The following is a 19,274-nucleotide window of genomic DNA, read 5'->3' as shown; positions in this document are numbered from 1 at the left end:
GACAGAATTGGGATCTCAAACTGAACCTCTGATTCAAAAGCTTGTGTTTATGACCGCCCCTACCTTTCCCCACTGTGTGAACTGGGCCTCATTAATCCCTGAATTTTCTATCTGCCTCAAATATTCTCTTACCTGATACTGCAGAATAGCAGAAAAGCCCAGTGATAACATGTGTGGATGCAGAGTAAAGTACTGGCCAATTTGTGAAACAACCTCTCTAAGGGAGGCCATGTGAATTCCCTGAAATTCCTAAGCCAGTGGGACAAGTTTCAAGACTTCCTTCCCATGACACATCCTATTCTTGTACTAGGTTTGACCCAACCATTAGCCAAGAAGTAATTACATCTCTTGGTATTCAAACTGCCTTCAGTCTTTCCAGGCTGCATTTAATCATGAAACCCAAGAGAACTGCTGCACATCTAGCTCTTCGGCTGGTCTGAAAAGGCGCACATGTATTTACTTAAGTCTGAAAGCTGAGCATTCACAGCGTTGAGCTCCTCCAGAGTGGCTCTTGGCACAGGAAGGCTGGGGCTTAGGTCCAGGAGGTCACAGGATGGGGCAGAAGGTTCACTGGTAGTCTGAAAACAAAGCAGAAGATAATATAATTTAGGAAGGATGTGTCAGGTAGTCAGTGGCTTTCTCCCCAGAGACTTTTCATTTGGAGAAAGGAAGATAATATCTACATAAATTCTGAGGGAGAACATGTTACTCCATTCAATGAGTAGCACAATATTTAATCATGGATCACCTTCCACATGGGTTCCTCCTTAATTGGGGATTCATCTATTATAATTTCTTAGTAATTTAATGACATCAAGTTATTAAGGCAAACATTCTATACTAGCACATCTTTAAAGTCCCATCTCTTCATGACTTCTTTTAGGTAAGACTTGCTCTTGACTGTGCAATTTATAAATGTTCAGTTGTTCGCTTTATAAAATGTTTATCTACTTACGTTGTCATCTTCCCTCTGGTTTTTATTTTGTTCCAAAAATCTTTGCTGGTTTCGAATAAACCTGTTGAATTAGTAAAGTACAAGTGTTTAAAAGAAAAAACTATTTGAAATGCTATAGTATTTAACAATTAACGTGCAAATTTTAGGAACAAAGACAAACAGCCTCATTCTCACTCAACTCCCAGCAATTTAATAACATTTTTCAGCTTATGAAAGTTATAATGCCTTTAGAGAGAACTGAGAAAATGAAAACAAATTTTTTAATTAATAACCATCCTATACCCAGAAATTGTCTCTATTAACATTATGATGTATTCCAGTATTTTGTCTTTATACTAACCTATTTTAAACTTAATTGAAAATAGACTTTATATAATCCTGTATGCTACTTCAATTATGTTGTTTTTCCTAGTTATTCAAAAATACAATTTTAGTAGCTGCATATCTCACCTTATGAAGATATCACACATTAATCTATTTTAAAATTATTACCAATTTTGTCGTTATAAATCCTTATAAATCAACTTTAAAGTTGATTAAAGTTCAAATACATTTAAATATTTTCGCTGTTGATCATCCTTTTAATAAGACTCTTGATACTAAAATTAGTGACCTTTTACAAGTTTGATTTAATTTCACACTGCACATACACTGTGGGTAAAGAAGGACAGTGACAATTGAAACTAGGTTTGAAAAAACAGTGAAGGTGGAGGTAGAAGTCCAAGGTTCGAGTGTCAGCATTATTATCTAGTAAGGATAGGGCTTCCTGATTCCCAGTTCTTTATCTGCTAAATGACAACATGTAAGCCACTTCCTCAGAAGCTACTCTCAGAGGCAAAATATAAGGAACTGTTCGGCAAACTACAACTCACTTCAAAAATATACAGAATTACTATTATGACACTTGAGGCCATAAAGCTCACACTTTAAAATCTATAAGCTTAGACTGAATTGGAACAAGCACTTAAGTTTAAGGGTTTTTCCCTTCTCATCTACTTATGCCACTGACTTTATAAACTTAGTTATGTGCTAAGTATGAACAACCTTCCAGATCAAGCCAGGAGAAACGAATGTCTGCTTCCTTATTGGCACAACTATTCCATAGACTTCAGGGAACACTGGAATAGAGTGAAGTCTTTATATGTGACATGTATGTGAATCTTTGGGGTACGGAGAGCAAACTCTGGGAACAATGCTGCGTCTCCCCAACACCACATTCACATCTTAATCAAAGGAAGTGAACAGTAATCAGCTGCATGGCAAAGGGGAATCAGGATCTAAATGGAGTGAAGGTTCCTAATGAGAGTCTCCTGAACTAGACAGATGAACTTAATGTAGTCACAATGATCCGTAAGTGTGGAAGAGGGAGGCAGAAGAGAAAGCAAGACTGGAAAGATGTGAGGTGTCAACCAGAAGATGATGTTTTTGAAGATGGAGGAAAAGGGTTGTAAGCCAAGAAAAGCGAGCAGCCAGGAGAAGATGCAAAAGGTAAGGAAAGGGACTCCCTAGGGTCTCCACAGAATGCAGTCCTACCACACCGGTAATCTTGACACCAGTGGGGTCCATTCCAGATGCTTACAGAACTGTATGATAGTTCAGGCTGCATGAAGCCACTGAGTTTATGGTAATTTGCTATAGCAGCCACAGAAAGTCAGACACCTCTTCAAGAGGGCAAGTGTTTCTCTTTGAATCTCAAAACCCCAAATGTTTCTTACAGCTGACCACAACTGCTTTTGGTACACAAAAAGCGCCGCTCACAGAAGTAATCCAATCTCCTGGTACTTGGATCAAATAAATATACATTCTTCCTCTAAGGACAGTTCAAGTAGTGGGCTTGTAGTTTTGATAGAATGCTCCAAAATGAAAAACAAAAGGCAGCAGCATTTCACTGAAAATTAAAAATTTTCTAGAAATTTCTGCTTACAATAATTTTTACCACAGAAAACAATGGGCAAGGACTGGGAAGACATTCAGGGCTAAGCACTGGCCGCTGAGCTCACATGCGAGGTCCTTGCACATGCCTCCTTGCGTGAATGGCTGCTGTCCCGGATGGGCGGCAAGGAAGAGAAAGTGCTGGTTTTATTTCACTGAAGCCCTCTGTCCATTCATGATCAGTGAGGGGGAGAAAGCCAGTCAGTTAAAGGCTCAGTGGAACATGAATGAGTAGAAAGAAGAAAAGAAATTAATATTTAATGAGTGTCCATGTTGGTAGTATTTTGCTAGGTGCTTTTTCAATCCAGAAGCTCATTTAATTCTCAAAACAAAAGCCTTCTACATAGGCAGCAGCAGCATCTTAAAAAGACAGGAAGAAAACCTGTCTTTCTTGTCTGAAATCTTCAGCAAGTACCTTGTCTGAAATCATCAGCAAGATCTGATTCCAGGCCTATTAAACTCATTCCCTCATGTCACACTGGTGTTAAGCTTCATAGGTCAGTTGGAAATACGGCCGAAACGCAGCTAAACACTCCCAGTTGTTCTCCAAGGAAACAGGTTACTCAAGTGTGTCTACAAATGTTACCCTACTTAGGACAACTGTCTGTGGCATTTAGCGAACAGGAGGTCACACAAGGGAAAACTGTCCCATCCAAAATGCCAATAGCACCCCTAAAAATCTAGACAACATTCGGGGACATCAGAAGCCCTAGAATTTCCATGATGGGCTTGGAAAAATATCAGAGCCCTTACCTGACACCATGTTTTTATACAGTACATCACATTAAGACAGAGGCCCAGACTCCTGCTAATCAGCCTAAGCAGCTGCAGTTCCTGGGTGTAGCTTCTGGATGCAGGTTCTCCCCTCAAGGTTTATGATACATTCCTACAGTTTCCTGCACGGGGTCTGCTCTGTCAACTCTCCTCATTAAATCAATTCCTAATTCATCCTATGAAATGCCACATAAGCAACACTTTCTCATAGAGGCCTTCTTTTCCTGCTCCCAACTCAGATCATGGAACTCCTGTGCTTAGTGCAATTTCTATGTGTGTGTGTGTGTGTATGTGTATATGTATGATTTTTAAAATCTCTGCTTATACACAAAATTTCCTCACTGGCAGCTGTGCTTACATACAATGTTCTCCCTATAAAATTCCCCCCCCCTCTTAACATTCCATATTCTCCTCCATCACACTCACTTTCACTAAGATGCTGTCTTTATAATTTCCATCTGTAAAAGAGTGAAGTGCTTAAGGCACACAGTAAGAGGAGAATGAGACCCAGGACTTGCTGAAAGGTCACACATGAGTATTGTTTACACTGCCCAAGAATCCCCAAGAACACCTGGCACTGCTCAGGGAGGTGTTTATCTTGCCTTATCACAATCTGCCAGAAGGCCAGCCCTGAGATGCCTGTTCTTAGGAGGAAGGAGTCCTTTGTCTTAACATGTTCCTGAGTGTGTCACCTTGTAGCTACTCTAGTAGGAATGCTGAGTAACTGGTGGTGAAACCAAACTGGAAAAGGGCTGGGAGGATGCAGACCAACCATGGCTCACCTCTCACACCCAAGGATGGCATTATTCAAATCCTCATTCACTTGAATTAGCTCAACAGTTACATCTTCATTCTCCACCACTACAAGCAAATCCATGATCCTCTCCTGCATCTCCCGGCTTGTCTTATAAAGTTTCTGTCAAAGAAAGGAAAGAGATTTCTTCTTACATATTAGAAATGTATCATCCATGTTGAGTCACCTGTAGGAGAGTATTCAATGATGGACAGCTGATCCATCTTACCAAAAAGCAATGGGATATAAAAGATTACATTTTTTTTTTTTACTAAAAATATAAACAGGCATCATTAGGACAATTAGTATCCTGCAGGATAATGCTGCACTGGAAAGCAGACGCAGTGTATGGGAAGCCAAATGTATTGCATATAGATGTAACACACTGAAAGAAAAAAAAAGAAAACTTGTTTTCTAAGCCTCAGTTTTCTCATTTGATTAATGAAAATTATAATAACATGCCACATCTTCCTCAAGGGTTGACATAAAAATCAAATGAGATGTGTCTAATGAGAGATTCTATAACTATAAAGCATTACAAAAAACACTATTATTAGCAGTAGTAGAAGAAAGAAGTAGTCCAAAAACATTTACAGCAGCATAATTCTCCTATTATGCTTTGTTTAAATAAACATTCACATACTTCAGAGTTATACTATCACATCCCAAGGTAAACTGAACCAGCATTTAACAATTATGCCCAGATACTATCTCTATTTGGACTACCTGGCGTCTCTGCATTAAGCCATGATTCTACCCCCAAAACCGGTTTTTTCTCATAATCTTGGGAAACCCCTTCAGGGGACTTACTGATTCAGAATCTCCAGAGCTGGGGTCTGGGAATCTACATTTTCTTCCTTTTTTTTTTTTTTTAAAGATTTATTTATTTATGCATAAAGAACTGCGGTATAGGCCAGAGGTGCAGAGATGGTGAGAAGATTCACCAGAGACAGAGTGGGGAGCAGAACAGGCTTATTGACAAAGTACAGTACTGAGGGGAGCAGTGGGTGGGTGAGCAGAGGTGTGCCGCGCCATGTGGCTCACCTCTGGGGCAAGGGATAGAATTCACACTGAAGAGGCCACGGCCAGCTTACAGTGCTGCATCCTAACTCACTGCGCTACCAGGGAGGGCCCAGAATCTATATCTTCTAACAAAAATCCCAAAGTGTTCCTTTTAGATGTAGGCAAACCTACCATAAGTAGAAGCATCAAAAACTGATGATTAATATATCTTTCAACCCCACCTTGGTGAGAATTTGTTGGTGTGATAAGACACTGACATCAGGCAAAAAACATAGGGACATTTCTCCTTTTAAAATGTTAAGCAGCTGGACTGCTATATCATCACATTACTATATTATCTCATTTTTCTCCTCTCAAGAGGAAATACTTGCTGAAAAACTTTCATTTCACAAAACCATTTAGGGTCTCAAGCAATCTATTATAGGCTCCTGACAGGAAATCTCTAAATAAATAAATCAAAGTATTACAAGCTGGCATTTAGAATCATAGGTAAAGCCTACCACCTTTGCAAAATCTTAACAAAAACATATAGGTGACAAAAGGAAATGAAAAGGGCACAAAAAAAGAAAGTGAGAGATGGATGGAAGCTCTTGGACTATAAGGACACACACACACCACACACACATACACACACACACAAAAGACCTGTCCTCACTGCTAAGGCTCATCTGCTATCAGCAGAGATTAAAGATTTTTCCTTTTCTTTTTTTCTAATTTTCTTTCTTAGAGGTCATATATTACTTTCTGCTTTGTATGACCTGTGCCACAATCATTATCTCTACCATTCTAACATCAAAACAACTAGACCAAGATATAAACAAGTGGATGACCATGTTCTAACCTAACAGGGCCAGTGGCAAGCTAGCTTGGCCCAATTACCCTGTAATATACAGAGAACAGACTTTAGACTCAGTAAATCTAAAGTCCCTCCCTTATGTATCTGATATGGGATTTGGTTAAATGTTAGCCTTTGTGTATTTCTTCAACTCTAAAACAAAGATAACAAAACTTTTTCATAGAAATGAGAAATGTGTGGTGGAAACCGCCCAATGTCTGGCCTACAAGTGGGTAGCCAGTGAATGAATTATCCTTACCAAGAGCTCTCAGCAGATGCTTAACTAGATTAACTAATACAATTCTCTAATATGGGCACCACCACTCAGAGCCCGCTATCACACCAAGGAACGAATAGGAAGCATGTAAGAGAACCCTCCCGACGAATGAGATCTTTCCCTTTGTCCTTGTCTTTGTAAGGGTTCAAAATTGTTATCCATTTTGCCTGTGTGTGGTCTTGCTACAGCAATGTCAAGACCAAGGAAATGGAATCGCTGTTAGACACCTGTGACAAAAATGTAGAAATTAATTCAAAATCCATCTGTAACCAACGTCAACAGCATCTAGTCACAGGACATCCTTGCCCTCTCCAGAGACAGAAGGGATGCAAACATGAAAGCAGCCCCCCACCTCTCAGTGGGTTTGCAAAGCAGAGTTGGAAAACCTCTTCAAAAGCCAGCCCCCTCTGATCTTTGCAATTGATGTCTGCCTCAGAGGAGGATTGAATCACAGCGAAACAGCACAGAGATCAAGCACCATGGGTCAAAGGTTACCCACAGTGGGTACCTGCAAGAACGTGGCAGTGCAGAGCAAGTCAAACTGAAGAGCAACTGCTGGTGCACGTGTCCATCACAGAGCCCCGGAGTCACCTCCCTTTCTGCCGTGTCACTGCAGAGGCGGGCTTCTGCGTTCCAGTGAGTTTAACAATCAACTGAAAATTCTTTACAGCAAACAAGGAGCTCATTAAGAGCTTCCCCTTCTGACATCTGGATGGCTCCCACTCCTCCACCAAGTGCTCAGGGACTCAGCGAGGTGATGTCTCTGCACTTTCAAATTTAACTGTAATTACCGCATGCTCAACAACACAGGGAACGCCAAAAAATAAAAGCACCTGAACATCTCCCTTAGTGAAGCAGAAACAAGAAGTATGATTGCATAAAAGCCTTCTCTGGAAATAGTATCTTCATGGCAAGGTTCCTATTATCAGCCTTATAACATATCTCCTCCCTGCCAGCGCTCCCTGCCCAACCGCAGAAGACCCAGAGGGTATCTATCTAGTCAAAATAAAAACTCCCTCTGCTTACCCTAAAACCAAACACTGCAGGGCTTAACTTGCTCAAGTAGTCGTCTCCTCACACAAAGTTCAGCTGAGTGACAATTAAACTGTCAAAATAAACCTCAAGAAGACATCAACTCAGTGGACACTTCTGAATCTTCCCCAACTGTGTAGTGTCAACATTCTATTTCCCTTTGTCCTTAGTAATTCCTTAGTGCTTTTGTCCTAATCATTAATTCTTCAAAACCATCCAGATAGTCCATGTGACACACACTAGTGTGTCCAGGGTCCAAAGTATATACTCTAAATATATAGTTATCTGGGTTACAAGTGTAGGGCTTGCTATGGACTCCCAGCTACTTCCAACTAGATGCAAAGCTAGTACACTCTCCCTTGAGGAGAGACTACCACGGAGATGGAGATGTCTATACTACAGAGTCAATTCTGGGTTCAAATGAGAAGGAAGCTGGTGTCACAATTTGAACATCGGCTTGGAGAATGTCCACTCTCCCCAGCTCCACCATGTCGCATATCCACCAAGTGGGCAAATGGCTCCCCTCTGCTCACACAGCCTCACTGATAGAGGAAGGAAGTGGTCTCAGTGGCAATGCAAGTCCCTTCCACTCTTCACACACGGCACTGAAAAGTAAAGACTTTCAGACTGGTCAGGGCATGATGACTTTCCATTTTACCCTCTGGCTTTCCTGAGACTATCAATTATCCTCCTAGGGTGAAGTTTTACATTCCCAAGATTTTAGACTTCGTTGGTAGGTTAGAACAAGATTTTTTTTCTACTTCCCTCTACTCTAGAGAAGACAAAAAGGTCCTCATTCATTGCCTTGCATCAACAGCCTCTGGTCACATGAAGTCCCTGCCCTCTCCATAAACAAGTGGAGTTGAAACATGGGAGTGTGGGAGCCCCACACTCCCGGCAGGTCTGCAAAGCCTGGGGCGAGGCAAAAATAGGTTAGACAAAAGTGGGAGGGACGGGCAAAGGCAGCTTGTTCAAGGTCAGACTACCGTGGCCCAGAGCCAGGCACACAGGTCCAAGAACACAAACACAGGATTGTGTGCTGTGACATTTCCTTCCTGAGAACAGACCCTCAACTCATCCCGGCACTCAGGACACTGGATAGAGCCTCAGAACCTCTTACCTCACCCAGAATCCCACTCTCCAACCTAATGAGGTGAGGTTCCCAAGCAAAAGTGTTTACTGCACAAAATAGTTTTGTTGCCTAATAGTATAAGATAGGGCAAAAGGCCTGGTAATTATCAGGGCTTCTGGATCTAACTGTCTGGCATGGGTTAGAAGAGCAGACTGTGGATTCTATGTGAGTGCAACGGATTTGGAATGAAAGGAAGAAGGCTGCTTTGAAGGTGAACAGGTTGCACAGTAAAAATCTACATATAAGAAAAGCCAAAACGTTTTTGAGTAAAGCCTTTTGCTCTGTGCTGGATACCATTTTTTTGTTCTCCAGATCTACTGTATGCATTCCAGAGGCAGCTCTGCACTCTGGAGTGTTCTGTGGGGAATGTGCCATGAGGTAGGTACTCTGTCTTCCATCTTCTGACTGGTAGAGCCAACTGGATGCACTGGCAGGAAATGACAGCCAGATAAAGGACGGCTGAGTACTTACCCTCTGCTCCTTCCACCAAATGCACCATGACTCTGGAGGCTGCCTTGACCACAGGATTCTTTTGGGTTCTGGCAGAAGTTCTCCAATTGTCTATTTATGCCTGGGGATATCTGCTAATGGTTTACAGTAATAATCTAGTTCCTGTGGCTTCCCTGAGCCCTTACTATCTCACTAAATAGCACCTTGATGACACTCTCTTCAAATAAACCAAATGGAGTGTGTCACCTGTTTGATTAATAAACCCTATAAACATGAAAATACATACTTAGAGTAATTAAAGTAGAAATAACACAAAAATAGACAAACAGATCAAATAAAACAGCCTCTGGAACCAAATGGAGTGTGTCACCTGTTAGATTAATAAACCCTATAAACATGACACCTGTGTATTAGAAAACCGGATGTGAGAAAGGTATTTGGAATCAGTGAGGAAGGAATGAACTGTTGGTACATTTGGAAGGCCAGTCATCTAACTGGAAAAAATGAACACAGGTAATTCATCCCATTCCACACCAAAAATACTCATTTTAGACCACGTAATGTGTCTAATGTGTTGCAGACTATTTTACTGGTCACACTGGGCCAGGCACTACTCTGGGAAGTAGAACCCAAGCAGGAAACAAGATAAACCTCATGATACTTCCATCTAGGAGGCAAAGACATGAATTTGCAGGAGAAGCATCATATCAGAGTGCCAGGTAAAGGATGGCTGACTCTGGACCAGGACTCAGAGAAGACCTCTTGGAGGAGGCAACATGCTGCGATTGTCATGACAAGAAAAAGTTGGCCACTGGAAAACAAGCATGAGGGGACATGAGTGTTGAAGAGGACCGAGAAGGTGACCCTAGCGTGGCTGGACCTAACACAAGGAGTGCATGTGCTATGCAAGGAGAGGTTGGTGGGAAGTCTCAGGTCAGAGTAAGGAGGCAAGGCTTTACTTTCAGTGTGAAGGGAAGTCGCTGGCAGGTTTCAAGTAAAGAATGACATGATGTGGTGACCTGTTAAAATGTTATACAGGGATGCTCACATCAAAACCACGGTAAGATGCCACTTCATACCTACTAACTGCCTATAAAAATTAAAAGTGTTTGCAAGGAGGTGAAGTACAGACCCTCATGTACTGCTGGTGGGAATATATGGTATGGCCACTGTGGAAAAGAGTTTGAGAGTTCCTCAAGGGTTAGACAAAGAGTTACTCTATGACCCAGCACCCAGCACTGCTTCCTCTAGGTGGACACTCAACACAGGTATTTAGACAAAAAATTGTGCATGAATCTCCATAGCAGTATTATTCCCAACAGCAAAAAGGTGGTAACAACCCAAATGTCCATCAACTGATTAGTGGACATATATTGAGAAAATCTTGAGGTAAAACTGCAGAATTACTTGCTTCTCCATGATTCTGTCATTGCTGGTTTCATTTTTTTTTTTTTTTTTTTTTTTTGATTCTTGAATCAGACAGGAGGCTTCTCCTCTAGCTTCATACAAGATTTCACCATGTTATTTTAGCAAGACTACAGTAGAGTAGGATGCTGTGATATAATAAATACAAGAAAGATTTGGACCTTATCCCCAGTCATCCCCTCGCCCGACCTTCAGAAGTCCTTGGACTGTGAGAGGTTATCTTCTGTATTCCCAAGAAACCACTGTTTCAATCACACCTGAGTTTATGCTAATGTGGCTACTCCAGAGGAACTAACTCAATAGTTAGAGGATTGGAACTTCCAAGAACAACAAAAGTTAAAGGTTCACTAGGCTTTGTAAACAAGCTGATCTCATGCCAGAACTCCCTCAGCCTGAATTGGCCGTGAGCAGCATTCTAATGTTGATTTATAACACAAGACTCTTTCCTATTCCAGGCAACATACAGCTCTGAGCATCATCGTTTGCAAACTGCAAGCACACAAACATCTGCACCCAAGTATTCTGACACACAGCCTTTCAAAGTATTCATAAGATGGCATAAACATAAAAACTGGAACCACATATTTGAGTGGAATGGTTCCACTTCTACTGAAGGACTCTCACAGAGTCTCACAGAGAAATGACAACACGAGAGAGAGAATCATTGATCACTTTAGAACTCTGAAGGACTGGGAAGGCCATGGCAACCTGAAGCATGGCCATGGCAATTTTTGAAAAATAGCATCTGCCACATGCTCTTCTACTTTGATTTAATTTTTAAGCTTTAACATGCTTGTTAACATTGAGTCAAAAAGTTTATATCTTGAAAAGCTGAATGTGGAATTAAAAAAAAAAAACATTAGTGACGCTAAGGATTAATTTTCCTAGTAAAGAGTAAACAAAAGTGACCCATCCTAAGTATCACCCTAGCACTTAATTTTATATATACAGACACTATGTCCAATGATAGTAAATGACTGCTAAGGTCATAAGCCTTAGCAAAATGAAGTGCAAGTCTCAGAGAAATGATACGTGACATGGAGTAATTTCCCTAGAACTACTCACAGAAGAATGAACTGAATGTTTCATTGCGTAAAATAAAGCCCAATTAAAGAAAATAGAAAGACTGGTAGGAGGTCTTTGAAGAGTTGATAATTCCCCAGTATTAAAATATATATATAAGTTGACAAGGCAGAAAGGCCTAGCAAGCAGCACGTAGGGTTGTTTGGCAAATAGACATGCGCACACAGAACACTACACTTAGTGTCACTGACAGGTGGCACATGTTATGTGTCACCGATGGAGCATACAGAACGGTGGTCCCAACAGGCTGCACCCCACAGCCTAGGAGCATGACAGCGCTGATCTGTCAAGGTCTGTGTGACTACACTCTAGGACACCCATAATACAACAGAGTCACCTAGCGGTACACTTGTCAGCAAGTAGCACCATTTCGTGTATGGCGAAATTTCAGAAGCTTTAAGGTAAAGAGAAATTGCAAACACAATCAGATAATTTAGAAACAAAAATTGTAAATTCAAGGCACAAAAATCCAGATCAGGGGCCTCCCTGGTGGGCTACGGGTTAAGTCTCAACACTGTCACTGCTATGGCTGAGTTTGATACCTGGCCAGGGAGCTGACCCACACGGCACAGCAGACCTCTCCTGTCTCCCTCCTGTCTCACCTGTGGCTCCCTTCAGCAGTGTATTTCAGTCAGTGCAAATGTTTTGCTCCCTACTCTGTCTCTGGTGAATCCTTTCATGTCCCACACCTCTGACTTAGACCCTAGTTCTACAACTCAAAAAAAAAAAAATCCGAACCATGTCTCCATCAGTATCACTGGGTACAAGAAACAGTGGGACAGTAGCTTTGAAGGATGGCAGGAAAAAGAACTGTGCCTAGAACTCTCTATCTAGCAAACTACTAGCTTGTCACATGACAGCAAAAGACATCTGGGGATGTGTAAACACTTAAGTGATTCAAGGAGACAGCAGTTACAGACAAGTAACATTGAAAAAGAAAGCTTTTACGATTTCTTGTTTCTCAAATAGGTGAAAATCAAGAAAAATGTTATTTCCTAACAATCTAAGGAGTTAAAGGAAGGATGGGACCAACATGAGAGGGGGAATCAAGGGTCTGAGAAGTGCAGAAGTATAGTAAGCTTTCAATTTGCTTGGGAAGCTGATTTACCAACTGATTTATTATAACTGCTTCTAAAATAACTATGCTGAAACATATGTTGAACTAAAAATTGATAGAACAAAGCTTTAGGAGAAAAAAATACATGGGTGTGCAGACATACATAGAGGTCCAGGCAGGCCTCCACCTTCCAGCGATAACAAATTGTTTGTGGTTTCCTGCACATGCTCATCCAGATTCACGCTCTCTTCCACAGCCTGAGTGCTGCCTCCATCCAAATCTTCCCCTAAATCCCCAACCTTCTCCTTGTTCCCACCCCTGATCCCACTATACATTACTCTTCTGTGACAATTAATCTTGTAAGTAACCTTTCTCATTAGATAGAAGATCCCTGAGGCCCAGGACAGTCTTATTTCTATATTTCTTATCACACTCTAGTCATTCCAAGGTTGACTGGGATGTATATAGGAACAACTTTTAAACACTTAAAAGACACTTAGAGATTGATAAGACAGTCTGACAATGGTCAGTTATTGGATGAGAAAGAATAAGGGACACATCTAAGTTACTATGACATTCTCATAGAGTCACCCTCCATCCCCTGTTTAGGAATCAGCTAAAGATGCAGGAAGATGAACCAGACAATGGAAGACACCTTTCATCTCCAGAGCTCTAAGTTTAGAGAACACAGTGACTGTCATCCCTGAAATCATACTACACCTGCAGAAGCTCCATGTCTTCAGGGTCTTCAGACCCAGGAACATTCTCCATCAATATGGCAGACATGACTCTCACATTCATTTTCACCATATCCAATTCACTGTGCAATTTTCCAATCTGTAAAGAGCAGCACAATCACCAGTAAGTGTGACAGCTGAAGAATGACTGCCTTGTTCCCTTCCCCCAGGGGACATTGGTTGGAAGAAAAAATGCTATTGCATTTTTGCAAAACTTAATGTTTTCAAATTTACATGTAAATGCATCTAAGTATACTTATTATTTTACAAATGTATGTTACTTTCAAAAAAACAAAATATTTTGCAAATAAACTTTAAAATATTCTGTAGAAAGTTAAAAATGAAGGTAGGAGAGTCTGAAGGATACTAAGAACCTCGACAAAATGCATGTTAGTCTGGATTTCTTGGCAAGCAATGAGAAAAAAGGCAAAACAATGGAGGGCTTTGTGTTTCTCATATTTGGGAAGAAAAAAATCAAACCAAAAACATTTTCTTCTGGGGTTAAATTTTAATAGGAATTAATCACACAGATTTTTATGAGAAATATTAAACAATGACAGCATTATTAATAATAACACAAAGCCATCCATGATGGCTCCTTGACAGCATGGCAGAAAAAGCTTATATAATAACTGCTTATCTGCATCTGATAAACAAACATAGGTGAAGTAAATCTAAATCTTTTGGCACAGCACAAACAACCATCACTTACTGAGTTCACTGATGGTCCACAGGCAGACCTACCAGGAATAAGCTGGCTGACATAAGATCCATTCCACAGCTCAGCCTCCACAAAGCCACAAAAGCGACTAGCGGAACACACATGAACTCAGGGTTTAGAATCAGACAGAATGCACAAGACTAATTCTATTTAGACCCGAAACACAGGAAGTCCCAAAGCATTATTTAAGCTTCAGCTCCCTCCTCTATAAAATGAGAGCAACATGTACCTTCACCCCGAATGTTAACAAGAATAAACCAACTTAAAAAAAAAAAAAAAGAATAAACCAACCCAACTAGATGTAAAGTGTTTAGAACTTAGAAATAAGTCACCATAAGGAGACTTATTGCTATTACCTGTTCTGGAACCATTGTAATTGTTGCGTTCTTGGGAGCAATGACAGAAGACAGAGCTGGTGCAGTGGGAACAGCTGGTGATTGGCTTGGTGAAATCTGAGCAATTTATTGAGATGAAATACGTAAATATTATTATTTGAATGAAAAGACACTCCAAGTCCAGTTTTTCCTTTCTGATGAATTAGTCATTCTCTCTCAACCAAAGTCCTGGTCATACAGTGCTCACTCAGCATAAATCACTCATGTGCAACCCACTCAGCATTTTGAGAAGTGCAAAACAAATTTTATACACACAGAACACAGCCTGCCACAAAAAGGGGTGGGGGTGACAATTATGACTGCTAACTGAATTACAATCTAATGACCTTAGTTTTTACCACAGGTCTAAGATAAGCCACCACGTGAGATTCCTCTTGCCCTCTTTTTGAGTTTATTTCAAAAAAACAAGTGGTGAAGTAATTCACGGAAAGACATCTCCACTAAAAGCTACTTCCCAGAGTCAAAGCCTCATTTCCACCCTGGAAGTGAGGATAGGGCATCATGTCTGTGCTTCTTGTCACTGCTTCACAGAGCGCACCTGAAAATCCCATAAACACGCAGACTGTGATATGCCTAGGCTGGACTATGCCTCACAGGCTCCAGATTACTCCCCAATCTCATTGTATCACAAGGCTCCTGCTCGCAACTACGCTGTCTTGGAAGAAAGGGAAACATGGGCAATGGTGAGCGGGGTCATGGGCAGGTAAGAGCCAGGTGCTCATCAGCTGGAGAAGACTGTAGAGGAAGAGCCAGCCCTGAGGACAAACCCTCCATGAAACTCAAACTTCCAGTATATACCTGAATTGCTCATTCAAACAAAACAGGGCTCACCAGCCTGCAGTCATGCAGAGCTACTATTTTCCCATGCTGGAAATTATACAAATTTAAAAGTTGAATTCTAATCAGTTACTTGAAAGTGTTGCAAGTACAAAACCTTGAAAATTACTTGCACTCTTGAGACTGAATACAAGGGAACATCTATTATCTATTATTAATAATAATCAAGTGCATTATGTGACTACCTATGGCACAGATCCTTTCTGGTATAGCACCAATCCTATCCTCTGACAACAGCCCCATCCTCTACTTGAGCCAAATGATTTCCATGGCTTTACCTGACCTATGCCGAAGGGTGCAAAAATGGAAAACTGAGCTAGGTTGGTTCAATGAGTCCCTTCATGCAGATTTTTACATTTGGAGTCTAGATAAGTTAAAGCTGGGATGTGAAAATTTTGGACCTATGGACCCATATAGAAAAAGCTAGTCTTCAAAAAGAGAAGATTAGAGTGAATCATCGGATAACCCATGACAAGGAGACAAGTAACAAGACATTTGAATGCCTGGTTCTCTGCTGTTCCAAAGACCCAGCTCCAAACACCTTTTGCACCTTGGTTATTCTGAGATGCTGCAACATCTTTCTAATAATGTTTCTTTTCTTAAGTTGGAAGGTACTAGGACTGCCCCTCTGCATGAGTTTAAGAAAAGCCTCCTACCTTTTGTCTTTCTCTTTCCGCCTCTGCACCTGATAGAGGAAAGTGAACACCTTTCTTAAGCAGGTCAAGGTACACTTCTTTCACTTCACTTACATCCACACCTCCTGGGAAACCCTGTGACCAAGTCTGAATTCAAGAGACAGTTGCATAGTTAATACAAGCAGCAAAAACAAGACACAATTCTAGAGCTGGAGACAAGAAACAAGAGCTTGACTATCACATGCATTATTTTGAGTTACTTTTGAATGCTATGGCTCTGATGCCCATTTTCAAAGGCTAAGTTAAGAATATACAGTTTTTTTTAATCACTAGATTCCCATAGTTAAAAATTGAAAACTTGGAATACATATTATCAATTGCTTTTGCTGTGCTAATACAAAGTTAACAAAGCCTAAAATAGCATCAGCAAGTAATTTTAAAAATGATTATGCACTTCAGAACCTAGTTTCCATGTCCACAAAATGATGTACACATGAATCTTTACTACCTGATGTGAGTAAAATAGAAACAGAAACATAGAAAATGACTACAAAATCTTCACTGAAAGGCTTACCTTTCAATACTAAGAAATTATTAGATGGTAGTAAAATGTTTTGTGGCTCAATACTAGGCTGATAAAGGACCACTGAACCAGCAGGGAGGTAGCTCATTAGATCTCTAACCTTAGATGTTTTCCACCCAATAAAGTATATAACAGACTCACCTTAATGAAGTTCAGGATTCTATTCTGAATTTCTAGTGGCAAGTTGTATCTGGGATTCAGCAGCTTAACTAGACTATCTTTAATAAACTCTTTCTTCACAATCAGACACTGGAAACGTGGACCACAGTTCTGCATACACATGTCAATAAGCTAAATCAGAGAGAAAAATGTAAACATTTCACTTTCTAGCAAAACTTCTTTATAAATAAAAGATAAAAATTGCTAATGATTCCCACCAGCATTCTACTGAACAGATTTTAGTATCTACTAAAATATATGGCAAAATGTTAGGTTTTGGGAATGTGAGGAAGTAGAAGATATAATGTAACTACTTAGAGAATAGCCTTGATGGACAAAATTATAAGAATATTAATAGGAATACAAGGTAGTAAATGCCAAGGGCCAAATGGAAAAAGCAAACAAGACTCATGGGTTACAGCCAGGGTGACACTTGCCCCTGAAAAATGTCCAGTTTTCCAGAAAAGTCCTGTTATATTCCTTCGTCCCAACTTTATTATTAACGGTGATATTCCCCTTCCATTCTAAAAAAATGTCCCCGTTTAGACAAATCACAGAGTCACCCTAGCTGCAGACCTCTATAAGCAGATGTGATTGTTCAGAGCTGTAAAACAAGATACTGAAAATGGCTGGTCCCAAGCTGGACTTTGGAAAATGTTAAGTGCAAATGAGTGTAGAGCAATATAGACAGGTGACAATGGACATGAGTTTTGAGGAGGAAAACAAGTCCTCCTGTTTGTAGAGGTTTCATTATGCAGGCAAATTGGGGGCACTGAGGAGGCAGGGTAAATAAAGTGTTGCGGGGGCATCATCCACAAGGAAGAGAAACTCATGTGGCAGCAAACGGCATTTCGACATTACCTTAAAGCCACAAAGAAGCCACTGAAGGTTTCTTGTTAGTTGGTCACCATCATGCCTCTATCCTAAACTTGAGAGAAAGGTTAATGTGCACAGGTAATGTGCTGGAAAGGTCTGCCAGCAGCACTCTCCTGGGGGAACTGCAAAGAACACGAACCTGGAATGATGGGAAGAACAAGCAGGGACCCACCAGTGCAGGCCAGATGCTGAAGGGCCTACAGAGGGATGATGTGACTATAAGGAAGGGAAAGATGAGATAATGAGGAGGGCAGAACTTTCAACAACTGGGTGATTTTTGAGAAATGATGACAAAGTCAGTGACTGTCATTCTGCATGAGTTGATGGCACCCTGGAGGGAATATGAAGTGGGTAGGTGGTCTGGTCAACTAAGTTATAAATGAGGCTGACACTGTTTGAGATTGATGTTTTGAGTTTAAAAGGGCTATGGACTGGACGTTTGTATCCTCCCAAAAGCAGGAACTGAAGTCCCTAATGTGATAGTATTTGGAGGCGGGAACTCTGGAAGGTAACCAGGCCAAGAAGGTGGAGTCCACAGGGATAAGACTAGTGACCTTATAAAAAGGGATGAGAGAAAAACTTTCTGGACCGTGTGAGGAGACAATGAGAAGATGACTATGAGATGCAGGCTCTCCCCACATCCTGGTAACTGACCTTCAGTTTCCAGAGCCACAAGAAATGGTTGCTGCTTAAATCACCCACTATAAGGCATTTTCATTACAGTGCCCCAAAATGATGAAGACAAAAAGGAGGGTGGGACAGCTGAGTAGAAATGCTTGGCTGAGAACTATACTTGCACAGCTACAGCGCAGGGGAGAGTTAGGACAAATGTGAGAAATCAGGCTGCTGTGAGGAGCAGAGAGGAGACATGGCTGGAGCAATGGGGTCCACCTATTACACAGGTGGAAGAAAACTCAATCAAGGCAACAAAAACGAAAGCACAAAATAAAGAGAACATGAAGTCAAGACAACAGAGGCCAGCACTGCCAGGAAGCTAGCGTGCAGAACAAAGCACGGGCTGAGGAAAACTCAACCAGGCTCATTGAGTAGTGGGGTCGCTACTCACCAGGAGAAAACATTTTCAAGAAAGCAATGTGAGAGATCTGGCTAAGAACTGAGAAACTGAAGACCCACAGGCAGAGAGCAGGTTTCTAAAAGTGATCTAAAAACAAAATTACATTTCTAGCTCGGTTGCTATCCCCTAACAGGGCCAGGATAGGTAAAATCACCTCTGCAGAAACGCAGCCCTGAAAACTGACGTGGCCCCATGTTCTGTATTTTATCATTTTAATGGCAATACAAAAAGAAGCAGGAGTGAAAAAGCAGTAGATTTAAGGGTAGTGACTGAGAAGTTAATCAGGAAATACAGAAGTTGAGCACGTGCTACTAGGGAAAAACCTGCACTGCGGAGGAAAATAAAAATGAAATGCAAAACCTATTAAAGTGAAACCATTTTAATGCAAATTGTTTTAAGAAAAGAGTTGAAAAGCTGAACATAGGGCTCTCCCTGATGGTGCCACGGGTTAAAGAGCAGCACTGCAGAAGCTAGACACAGCAGCTTCA

General features: G+C 41.0%; 1 protein-coding gene across 7 annotated transcripts in view; it reads right to left on the bottom strand.

The window, feature by feature from the left end:
• TOM1L1 (target of myb1 (chicken)-like 1) overlaps positions 1–19,274 on the bottom strand; it is a 40,613-nt gene that overhangs the window by 11,828 nt on the left and 9,511 nt on the right. For 6 of the 7 annotated variants that reach the window (XM_012726517.1, XM_012726518.1, XM_012726519.1 and 3 more), the window contains 7 exons: positions 16,818–16,967; positions 16,115–16,240; positions 14,583–14,678; positions 13,489–13,605; positions 4,444–4,577; positions 956–1,016; positions 461–578 (listed from right to left, as the gene is read on the bottom strand). In XM_012726517.1, the coding sequence (XP_012581971.1) occupies positions 461–578; positions 956–1,016; positions 4,444–4,577; positions 13,489–13,605; positions 14,583–14,678; positions 16,115–16,240; positions 16,818–16,967 (802 nt within the window). Of the gene's footprint in view, positions 1–460; positions 579–955; positions 1,017–4,443; positions 4,578–13,488; positions 13,606–14,582; positions 14,679–16,114; positions 16,241–16,817; positions 16,968–17,696; positions 17,734–19,274 lie in introns of those variants that run through there. The other variant, XM_012726520.1, reaches the window with a different exon arrangement.

The sequence above is a fragment of the Condylura cristata genome, unplaced genomic scaffold (genome assembly GCF_000260355.1).
Source record: "Condylura cristata isolate star-nosed mole 26May11 unplaced genomic scaffold, ConCri1.0 scaffold00017, whole genome shotgun sequence".
Taxonomy (NCBI): domain Eukaryota; kingdom Metazoa; phylum Chordata; class Mammalia; order Eulipotyphla; family Talpidae; genus Condylura; species Condylura cristata.
The sequence above is the reverse complement of the archived record's forward strand: the minus strand, read 5'-3'. Positions and strand labels throughout refer to the sequence as shown.